Raw genomic sequence first — 11,448 nt, forward strand, 5'->3', positions numbered from 1 at the left:
TAACAAGTATTTATTGAGCATGTGCTATGTGCCAGGCATTTTGAAAGGGCCATCGCTATTTAAGAGAGAGAGCAAAGATCCCCACTTTCTGGGTTCTTATATTCTTTCGGAAAGACAGGCAAAATCAAACAAATAAATATTTATAACTCCTAGGGAGTGACAGGCTAGATACGAACAGGGTAAGGGGATACATTAATGACAAATCAATTACAAAAGGTTGATCTTTCCTTTGGGAAATGAGTCAGCAAAGGCTGAGGGGAATGACATTTCAGGCAGGAGTCACAGCATTTGCAAAGGCCCTGGGGTCAAGAGGAAGCTCAGCATATCACAGTTCTAAGAACTGACACAAAGCTGTTGCCTTTTCAGCTAACTGCATGGTTGACCCAAAGTGAGCTGCCAGAGCATAGTGCAGGAAGAGAGGTGCTGAGCCCAGATTATGCAGAACTTCACAGGCCACAATAACGAGTTTGAATTTTTATCTAAGTGGAAAGACAAGTGCAATGTACAAAAAGGCCTCCAGGACCCTGATAAAATTTTTATCTTGTGGCTTTTCACATCTCCCATTTCAGTGCTCCTGTTTTTCCTTGCACATGAAATGAGGAGGCAGTGAATAATTTTTAGAGCTGATATTGTCAGATTCTGTTCCATTCCCCTCCCCTAACTGTCCACAGACTTCACAAAGATTGTGTAGCATCAGTTAAGGCAGGATGGGTCCTCAGCTCACTGGCACCCTCATTTCTCACCTAGATTATCACAACAGCTTCCTAAATGATTTCCCCCCTCCTACCTTCACTTACTGCCTTGACCATCTGGTCTCAACGCAGCAGACAGAGGGATCCTTTTAAAATAGAATTGCTAGACTTACCAAAGTAAAATACAGTATGCCCAGTTAAATTTACAATTTCAGATAAACAACAAAAAAAATAGTATAAGTATATCTCATAGTGTTTGTGGGCTATACTTATACTTAAAATGTGTGTAGTGTTTGCCTGAAATTGGAAGTCAAATGGGCACTGTGTATTTAATCTGGCAACCCCATTTTAAAGCCCAAGTCATATCATGCCCTAAACTCTGAAATAACTCATTTCATTCAGAGAAAAAACACCAAAGCCCTTAAATGACCAAGGCTTCCTTCCCACTATTTCCTCGATATTCTTGTCTCCTGTTTCTCCTCCCCTGACCTCTGCTCCAGGCACCATAGCCTGCGAGGTCATTCCTCAAACATACTGACGTGCTTTGCCTCAAGCCTTTGTAATAACCATTTCCTCTTTCTGAAAAGCCACGACCCCAGATAAAAAGGACAGCTAACTTTTCTTCACTTCCTTTAAGTTTTTGCTCAGATGTCTCTTCTTACTTGTGTGTCTTACTCTATTCAGGTTGCTATAACAAAATACCAGGACTGAGTGGCTTATAAGTAATAGAATTGCATTCCTCAACAGTTGTGGAGGCTGGCAAGTCCATGATCAAGGTGCCAGCAGATTCAGTGTCTGGTGAGGGCCTGTTCCTGGTTGGTACATGGCACCTTCTCACTGTACCTCAGATAGTGGTGGCGCAAATGAGCTCTCTGGAGTCCCTTTTACAAAGGCACCTCATCCTTGAGGGCTCCACCTGCATGGTCCAGTCACCTCCGCAAGGCCCACCATGGTGGTTAGGTTTTACAACATATTAATTTGGGGAGACACAAACATTCAGACCATAGAACTGCAGGAGGGAGAAGAATGAACCCCTCCCCCCCAAAAAGTGTCCATGTCCTAATCACTAGAACCTGTGAGAATGCTGCCTCGTCATGGTAAGAAGAAAAAGACTTGGCTGGGCACAGTAGCTCATGCCTGTAATCCTAACATTCTGGGAGCTCAAGGTGGGTGGATAGCTTGAGCTCATGGGTTTGAGACCAGCCTGAGCAAAAGCAAGATTCCCATCTCTACTAAAAAAATAGAAAAACTGAGGCAAGAGGATAGCTTGGGCCCAGGAGTTGGAGGTTGCTGTGAGCTATGATGCCACAGTACTCTACCCGGGGGGTAGCTTGAGACTCTGTCTCCAAAAAGAAAAAAAGACTTTACAGATGTGATTAAGTTAAGGCGCTTTGGAGGAGAAGTTTATCAGTGAAGCCAAATGTAATCACAAGGGTACTTGTAAGAGAGGAGGTTTGGGGTCAGAAAAGGTGGTGTGACGATAGGACCAGGTTTGGGGTATATGCTTCTGAGAGGGAGGAAGGGGCTGTGAGCCATCAGCTTCTAGAAAAGCTGAAAAAGGCAAGGAAACAGATTCTCCCCTAAGGGATCCAGAAATTCTGTAGCCCTGCCAACATCGAGAGACCCCGGGGGTGTGCCGAACCCCCAAACTGCACAATAATAAATTTGTGTTGCTTTAAGCCACACAGTCTGAGGCTATTTGCTGTACAGTAAGAAACTTCCACACTGCCCAGCTGAGATGGGCAGCACCCTCCTGTGCTTCCAATGGCCCTTCCACCTCCTGTTTTTGTATTCCATCTTCTAAAAATTCTATTTTTCCGCTTCCATAATACAAAAAACACAGAGGAGAGGCCAGCTGAGGCGGCTCATGCCTGGCGGAGATAGGTGGATTGCTTGAGCTCATGAGCTCAAGACCAGCCTGAGCAAGAGTGAGACCCTGTCTCTATGTCTCTACTAAACATAGAAAAACTAGCTGGGGCAGGACCCACAGCTCAGTGGGTAGGGTGCCAGCCACATACACTGAGGCTGGTGGGTTCAAACCTGGCCTGGGCCTACTGATACAACAATGACAACTGCAACAAAAAAATGGCTGGGTGTTGTGGCAGGCACCTGTAGTCCCAGCTACTTGGGAGGTTGAGGCAAGAGAATCGCTTAAGCCCAAGAGTTTGAGTCTACTGTGAGCTGTGATGCCACGGCACTCTACCCAGGGTGACAGTTTGAGGTTCTATCTCAAGAAACAAAAAAAAGCTAGCCAGGCATTGTGGCAGGTGCCTGTAATTCCAGCTACTTAGGAGGCTGAGGCAAGAGAATTACTTGAGCCCAAGAGTTTGAGGTTGCTATAAGCTGTGGTGCCATGGCACTCTACCTAGAGCAATAGAGTGAGACTTTATCTCAAAAAAAGAGTTTTCAGAGTGAAGACCCCACTGGCCAAAGAGACATTCACCCAAGACCAGGCCCCCTCATCTGCACCCCACGACAGACATTTTTCCTTGAGCTGGCTGGGCACAAAGTCAAAGAACAGAAAATAATTGTCAATGATCTCTCCTAGCACTTATCTCAGTTTATAATTACACACTTTTTAGTGTGATTATGTGATTAACATGTTTCCATTTCCAGACTGTCAGCTGGTGGGGTGGGGGGTCCCTGTTTGCCAAGAGTCACTTGATAAAAAAATTATAATAGCAGAGATGGGTATCACTGCAACCGTGTGCCAGGCGCCTTCTAGGAGCTTTTCGGGGACGATCATCACATTTGCTCCTCACAGCAATGCTGGGAAGTGTGTGCTATGTTCAGCCAATGAGCCGTCTTCAGGGATGAAGAAAGCAAGGAGGGGAAACTCACAGCTGTGAACGATGGACCCAGGGTTTCAAGCCAGTCTGACGTCCATATGCTCAGTCATTGCCCCCAGGCACCCCTCTGTGTGGTGAGAGAAAGAGTGGACAGACACCTCAGATCTCTCCCCAGCACACAAAGTGAGGCAGAGGCTGTGCCCTGATCAAGAAGCATGAACCTGGGCCAAGCGTGGACCTACTAATAAGTGAATTTTTTTCAACTGAATGAAGATCAGAGTATTCCTGGGAAGTGAAACCCATGTATACCAAGAGTCAACTTTCTATATATGTATACATGGGTTCAGCAGGGCCAATGGCCACATGTGAGTATGCATGGATTTGGGTATACTCAAGAGTCCTAGAACTAATTCCCTGCATGTACCAAGAGGCAACCGTAGTTATAAATTGTACCAGCATTGAAAGGGACTGCCTTATCAGGGAGATAAATTTGTCATCTAGGAAGTGTGGGGTTCCCCTTTCCTAATGACTGAGAGAGTATCTAAGTCTCAGGTTTATGCTTTTATTTTCTTTTTCTGAGACAGAGACTTACGGTAGAGTCTTCCTGGGTAGAGTCTCATGGCCTCAGCCTAGCTCACAACAACCTCAAACTCTTGGGCTCAAGTGATCCTGTTGCCTCAGCCCCTCGAGTAGCTGGGACTACAGGCACTTACTACAATGCCCAGCTAACTCTTCTATTTTTAGCAGAGATGGGGCTCTCACTCTTGCTCAGGCTGGTCTCGAACTCCTAACTTCAAGTGATCCTCCAGCCTCAGCCTCCCAGAGTGCTGGGATTATAGGCATGAGTCACGGTGCCTGGCCAGCCTTTTCTTTAATGAACCTCAGAACTTATCCAGATTCTGCTTATTACTCACTTTCAAGGCCACTTCCTCATTTTCAGGGATGGGTTATAGCAGCACACACTCCAGGCACTAAATCCATATCACTTTGCTGGGGCTGCCGTAACAAAGTACTACAGCTGAGGGGGCTCACACAACAGGAATCTGTTCTCTCACAGTTCTGGAGACTGGAAGTCCGAGATCAAGGCACTGGCAGTCCTGGCTCCTTCTGAGGAGGGAGAAGCTGCTCCTGGTCTCACTCCTTGGCATGTGGGTGCCACCTTGCCTGTGTCTTCATCTTCCTGCACATCATCTTCCCTCTGGGCATGTCTGTTTCACACAAGGACACCAGACTACTGGATTATGACTCACCTAGAGACCTCATTTTAACTCAATGGATTTTGCAAAGACCCTACCTCCAGATAAGGTCACACCCTGAGCTCCTGATTGTCAGGAATCCCACAAGCATGTTTTTGCTGGGAGACATGATTCGACCCTTCACAACGGTGTGTTTTCCACACTCTCAGCTCGTCTCCGTGGGTTCATTTACACACGGTAAGTGGCATGTTTCCTGAGGGGATGTGGAGCTCTTTTCTCTACTCCAGAATGCACAGTCACATCACAAACGGACTCCAACAAGGCAAAGTTGTTAAGTTTTCAAACCTTTAATCCCAAAACAGATCACAGCCAGGTCAGACCCTGAGATTCTTCCCCACTTCCCCCAACCCAACCCTGAGCTTCAGACCCAGAAAATGGAGGGGCCCCCCGGCCACATCCCTACAACCTACTTACTCATCAGGTCCCACCAGCCTTCCCTGGGGACCCTCGTTTGCAAAAAGCCTCTTCTAAGCCGCCCCCCATCCCAGGCAGCTCAGATACAGCCACCTAGAAAACCATATTTACAGAAGGAAAGGCTGCAGGTGTGAGAGGCAGGGGGAACAGTTTCTCTAGGCGATGGTGAGAGATTTGGAGGAGATTTGGGAGAGAGTAGAAGGGCTTGGCAGCTGCTTAAAGAAATCTCACTGGTTGCTCTAGGTGGCTTGGTGACCCCTCTTGGGACAGAGGGATTCCCAGGGCCGAGAAGGCAGGGTGAGCCCCAGAAAGCAGCCGCCCCCCAGGAGCAGGATCAGGCTGGCCCCCACACCGCAGCCCAGAGACCAGGAATATTCATAGGTCAGGGGCGGCGCCGGAGGAGGCTCAGGGTTGACCCTCTGCATCAGGGCGCGAACGGAATGCCGGAACACCTCCAGGCTTACCAGGAGCAGCAGGCCTGCAGGGAGAGAGCACAGGGTGGCCCTCAGGTCCCAGCATCTCCCCCAGTACACTCCTTTACATGCCCACTCAAAACAGAAGCCCAGGAGAGTCCTGGACACCCTTTCACTCTTGAATTTGACAAACTCAACATCTACTACGTGGCAGGCACCATTTTTGAAGCTAGTGATAAAGAAGGAAACAAGACCCAAATTCCCAGAGAAAGAAAGAGGAGTGATGGCTGCCAAGGGAGAGGAAAAGGGGGAGTTGGTGTTTACTGAGTATGAAATTTCAGCTGGGAAGATGAAAGGCGTTCTGCAGAGACAAGGTGGTGATGGCTGTATGTCAGTGTGAGTGTGACGAAGGCCACACAACTACACACTGAAACCCAGATAAAAGGCAGACGTAGAATTGCAGCTAGACAGGAGGAACAAGGCCTGTATTCCACGGCACTACAGGGTGGAGAATATGCTCAACCACAACTTAGTGTATAGTTTCAAAAAGTTAGAAGAGGCCAGGCACAGAGGCTCACACCTGTAATCTCAGCACGCTGGGAGGCCAAAGCCAGTGGATCATTTGAGGTCAGGAGTTTGAGACCAGCCTGAGCAAGAGCAAGACCCCCATCTCTACTAAAAATAGGAAAACCAACTGAGCATTGTGGTGGGCACCTGGAGTCTCAGCTACTCAGGAGGCTGAGGCAGGAATGTCCCTTGTCACCAAGAGTTTGAGGTTGCTGTGAGCTCTTATAACACCACTGCACTCTAGTTCAAGTGACAGAGCAAAACCCTATCTCAAAACAAACAAACAAAAAGCTAGAGGTGGATTTTGAATGTTCACAACCCTGAGAAATGATTAAAGTTTGAGGGGACAGATATCCCAATTGCATCTCATAAGTATGTACTGTTATTATATGTAGATCAACTAAAATTAAATGGGGGGAAAGAAGGGAAATGGTAAACTTTATGATTGGCATATTTTCCTACAATATATTTTTTTGAAGATAAAAGTCTCACTCTGTCACCCTCGATAGAGTGCTGTGACATCATAGCTCACAGCAACCTCAGACTCCTGGTTCAAGAGATTCCCTTGCCTCAGCCTCTAGAGTAGCTGGGACTACAGGTGTCGACCACAATGCCCTGCTTGTTTTTCTACTTTTAGTAGAGGTAAGGTCTCAGTCTTGCTCAGGCTGGTCTTGAACTCCTAAGTTCAAGCAATCCACCCATCTCGGCCTCCCAGAGTGCTAGATTACATGTGTGAGCCTGTCCACAATTGTAGGACAGGACTGTCCCAACCTGTCCTACAATATTTTTTTTAAAGAAAACACAGGAATCAAGAACACAAAATTTAAAAAAAAGAGAGAAACACAATTCAAACTAAGACTCCATCAAAGTTTTGTTTTAAAAGAGTGGTGGTGGTGGTGGTGGGAGGGTCACAAAATAAAAAGAAAGTCCATTTGTAATGCAATTCAACGTAAAAAAGAAAAACAGCAAAAGAGAAGAAAAAGAAGGAAATAGGTAAAGAAAACCACCACCTTCATGGAGCTTATATTCCACTCAGAGAAGACAGATAGTCATCTAAAAACCAAGGCTTGGGCTTGGTGCCCATAGCACAGTGGTTACGGTGCCAGCAACATGCCCCAATGCTGGTGGGTTCAAACCTAGCCTGGGCCAGCTAAACAGCAACAACAACAACAAAAAATAGCCAGGTGTTGTGCAGGTGCCTGTAATCCTAGCTACTTGGGAGGCTGGGGTAAGAGAATTGCTTTAAGCCCAAGAGTTTGAGGTTGCTGTGAGCTGTGATGCCACAGTACTCTACTGAGGGCAACATAGTGAGACTCTGTCTCAAAAAAAAAATTAAATAAATAAATAAAAACCAAGGCTGGCAAAACTCAAATGCCTACAAAGGCAACACCAAAGCATAAATATTACACATGAAGCACAAAAGTGTGTTGAGAACAATGACAAACAGAAGCCAAAACTGAGCGTCAGTCAACTGCAGCCCTTCAGAAATGAGGACCTAATTTGCCAGCTCTCCTTATTTCTCAAGAATAGCCAGAATTGCTTAAATAAATGATTATTACTTTTACGGAAATTTGTCCAACCTTTAAACGTTGATGCAGAGAAATCTCTATACCCTGTCTGCCAGACAAAGCACATCTCCTGGCCAGCGCTGGCCTGCAGGCTGCCAAGCTCCAACTTTCAAAGTCAACAAAGGAGGAGACAGGGTAACTTCAGAGAGTGACACATGATAGAAAGAAAACAAAAACAGGGAAAGTGACGCCTGGGGTGGAGTGGGGACATTAGATGCTGTCATCAGGAAAAGTCATCTGAGCCCAGACCTGAAGGAGCAAAGGAAGCTAGCTGTGCACAAAACTAGGGAGTGAAAAAAAAAAAAAAAAAACAACAACTAGGGAATGGCTGGTGCAAAGGTGGCTGTGGGAGCACAGAGTGTGGTATGTCGAGGAAAAGAACAAAGGTCAATGTGGTGGGAGCAGAGAACACGGAGATGGGAGAGAGGTGGTTAAGTGGAATCGCAGAGATGGGTGGGACCGAGGTTGTGTAGGACCATCTGAGAGATCCCAACTGCCCCTGGGATCTGAGGTCCTGGAGTCGCCCCAACCTCAGTTCCTAAGCCTTCTTCCTCCCTGCACCTCTTTCCCCTGTGGTTTTCAAGCAGGCATCTAGAGAATGTAGCCTGGATGCTGTGGTTCAAAGTCCCCTTTTTTGCTCCATATAGCTCAGCATTAGGGACAGGCAGGAGGTATCACCCAGCCCCCTTTATTCTTTTGCTAGTTGATTGTGTTCGTCCATTCATTCAACCAATCTCCACTGAGCTCTTGTTAGAAAGTATATCTGGACAAGACTAGCAAGGTCCCTGTGCTTCTGGAGTTTCATTCAAGAAAGGGAGGTGGATAATAACCACCTAATTGCATTGTTGTGGGCTAAATTGTGTCCCCTCCCCCAAAGTTCATGTGCTAGGGTCCTGGCCCCCCAGTGCCTCAGGATATGACTAGAGATAGGTTCTGCAAAGGGATAATTAATTTAAAGTGAGGTTGCCAGGATGAGCCCTAATCTGATACAATTGTTGTTATCTTAGTAAGAGAAGGAAATCTGGACACAGACATGGTCAGAGGAATGACCATGTGAAGACACAGGGAGAAGGTAGCCGTCTACAAGTCAGTTTCTCAGAAGAAACCAGCCCTGCCAGCTCCTTGGTCATGGATGTCTAGCCTCCAGAACTTTAAGGAAACCAATGTCTGTTGTTTAAGCTGCCCAGTCTGTGGTACTATGTTAGAACAGCCCTGGCAGACGAATACAGGCATGAAAGTACATAATTTCAGGTAGCGATCAATATTATGAAAAAGATCAGGCAGGGTGCGGTCCCCACTGGTCACGAGTCTACTTCAGAGAAGGGGGCTAATGATGGTCTCTCCAAGGTGGTGGCATCTACCAGAGATGTCAATGGTATGAGGGAATGAGACATTGGAGGAGCTGGTGGGAGAACATTCCAGGCTGAGGGAGACAGCAGTGCAAAAATGCCCTGAGAAAGGAATGAGCTTGGAGGGTCTGAGAGACAGCAAACTCAGCAAGAGATGCAACCACCTGGAAGCCAGGAGTCAACCCACAGACGCCTTGGAGCCCTGCTACTCTAATAGCAGGTTCGTCGCTGGCCTTTGATCAGGGGACAAACCAGGATCTGATTTATGATTTAAAAGTCTCACTCAAGGCCCAGCGAGATGGCTCATGCCTATAAACCTAGAACTCTAGAGGGAGGCTGAGGCAGGTGGATCCTTTGAGCTCAGAAGTTCAAGACCAACCTGAGCAAAAGTAAGACCTTTTCTCTACTAAAAATAGAAAAACTAGCCAGTTGTTGTGGTGGACACCTATAGTCCCAGCTCCTCTGGATGCTGAGGCAAGAGGATGGCTTCAGCCCAAGAGTTTGAGGTTGCTGTGAGCTATGACACCATGGCACTCTACCCAGGGTGACAGAGTGAGACTGTCTCAGAAAAAGGAAGTCTCACTTGAGCTGCTCTATGGAGTACTGACTTGAGGAGGGTGAGAGGAGAAACTCAGGGGACAGCGAGGAGGCCATAGAAATTACCTCAGGGGAATAAGGTGGTGGCTCGGATCAGGGGGACGGTGAAAATGGAGGGAAGTGTTCATGTTCAAAATATATTTTCAAGGTAGCACCAAAAGCATCTGCTGACCGAACGGATGTGAGGTACAAGGACAAGAGAGCGACCAAGAATGACTTCTAGATTTTGGGTCCAAGTTGTGAGTCAGCAAACTGCAGCCTCTGGGCCCCATTGTAGGTATTTACAGTTTTCTGGGCCATATGGTCTCTGTCACAACCACTCGACTCTGTAGTGTGAAAGCAGCCACAGACGGTACGTGAATGAATGGAGTGGCTGGAGGCCAGTGGAACTTTATTTTTGGACCCTGAATTTTGAATTTCATGTAATTTTCATGTGTTCCGAAATAGTATTCCTTTGGTATTTTTCCCCCAACCATTTAGCTCACAGTGGAACAAAAACAAATGGCAGGTGAGATTTGGCACACGGGCCACAGTTTGCTGATCCCTGGCCTTCAGACATTAGTTGTGTGGCAAGAATCTAACTAAACACCTTCATAACTCATCGCCCCCTCCCAACCTTAGGAGGTGAGTGCCATTGTGATCCCTGCTTTATGTGGAAAAATTGAAGCCTGGAGCTTGGGTCTGAGACCAGCTGGGTCTACATCGTGGACTATTTTCCTAGCCACTCCATGAGACTCCTTCCGTGATCCAGCCTGGCTTCCTCAGCATGAGCTAAAAAGCCACATGGCCCCACCGCTTCTGCCTCGTCACCAGCTGCTCTTCCCACACCACACAAGTGAAGCAGGGCTTCTTTCAGGGTCTTTCAATGCACCAAATTCTTTCCAGACTGAAGCCCTTTTTTTCTTTTTGCAGTTTTTGGCTGGGGCTGGGTTTGAACCCGCCACCTCCAGTATATGGAGCTGGAGCCCTACTCCTTTGAGCCACAGGAGTGGCTTTTTTTTTTTTTTTTTTTTTGAGACAGAGTCTCACTCTGTCATCCTGGGTAGATTGCTGTGGCATCTTAGCTCACAATAACCTCAAACTCTTGGGCTCACGCAATCCTCTTACCTGAGCCTTCCAAGTAGCTGGTTCTATAGGCACCCACTATAACACCAAGCTAGTTTTTCTATTTTTAGTAGGGACAGGGTCTTACTCTTGCTCAGGCTGGTCTCATACTCCTTGAGCTCAAGAAAGAAATCCACCCACCTGGGCCTCCCAGAGTGCTGGGATTACAGGAATGAGCCACGACGCTGGCCTAATATTAAAGGTTTTATATTAGGAATAAGACCTAATATAATTCCTGCTTGGAATAATTTTCTGCTTACCCCTCCCTGAGCCTACCTTAAGCATCATCATTCTTCTCATCTCTGCTTAAATTAAAATTCTTTTTTTTGAGACAGAGTCTCACTTTGTCACCCTCCGTAGAGTGCTGTGTCATCATAGCCCACAGCAACCTCAAATGCCTGGGCTCAAGTGATCCTCCTGCCTCAGCCTCCCGAGTAGCTGGGACTACAGGTGCCGGCCAGAATGCCCAGCTATTTTTTAGAGACAGGGTCTCCCTCTTGCTCAGGTTGGTCTTAAACTCCTGCACTCAAGCAATCCACCAGCTTCAGCTGCCCAGAATGCTAGGATTACAGGTGTAAGCCACCCAACACAGCCCCTAAATTTAAATTTTTTTTTTTTAATTTAGAGATAGAGTCTCACTTAATTGCCCTCAGTAGAGTGCCATAGCATCACAGCTCACAGCAGCCTCCAACTCCTGGG

The 11,448-nt window shown here is 46.9% G+C and overlaps 1 protein-coding gene across 3 annotated transcripts in view; it reads right to left on the reverse strand.

The window, feature by feature from the left end:
* Positions 1 to 5,372: 5,372 nt before the first annotated feature.
* The window catches only part of CACNG6 (calcium voltage-gated channel auxiliary subunit gamma 6), a 17,980-nt gene continuing 11,904 nt past the window's right edge, over positions 5,373 to 11,448 (reverse strand). For 2 of the 3 annotated variants that reach the window (XM_012812633.1, XM_012812631.1), the window contains one exon: positions 5,391 to 5,629. In XM_012812633.1, the coding sequence (XP_012668087.1) occupies positions 5,391 to 5,629 (239 nt within the window). Of the gene's footprint in view, positions 5,630 to 11,448 lie in introns of all 3 variants that reach the window. The other variant, XM_003801580.1, reaches the window with a different exon arrangement.

The sequence above is a fragment of the Otolemur garnettii genome, unplaced genomic scaffold (genome assembly GCF_000181295.1).
Source record: "Otolemur garnettii isolate 467f Iridium unplaced genomic scaffold, OtoGar3 scaffold00212, whole genome shotgun sequence".
Lineage (NCBI taxonomy): Eukaryota > Metazoa > Chordata > Mammalia > Primates > Galagidae > Otolemur > Otolemur garnettii.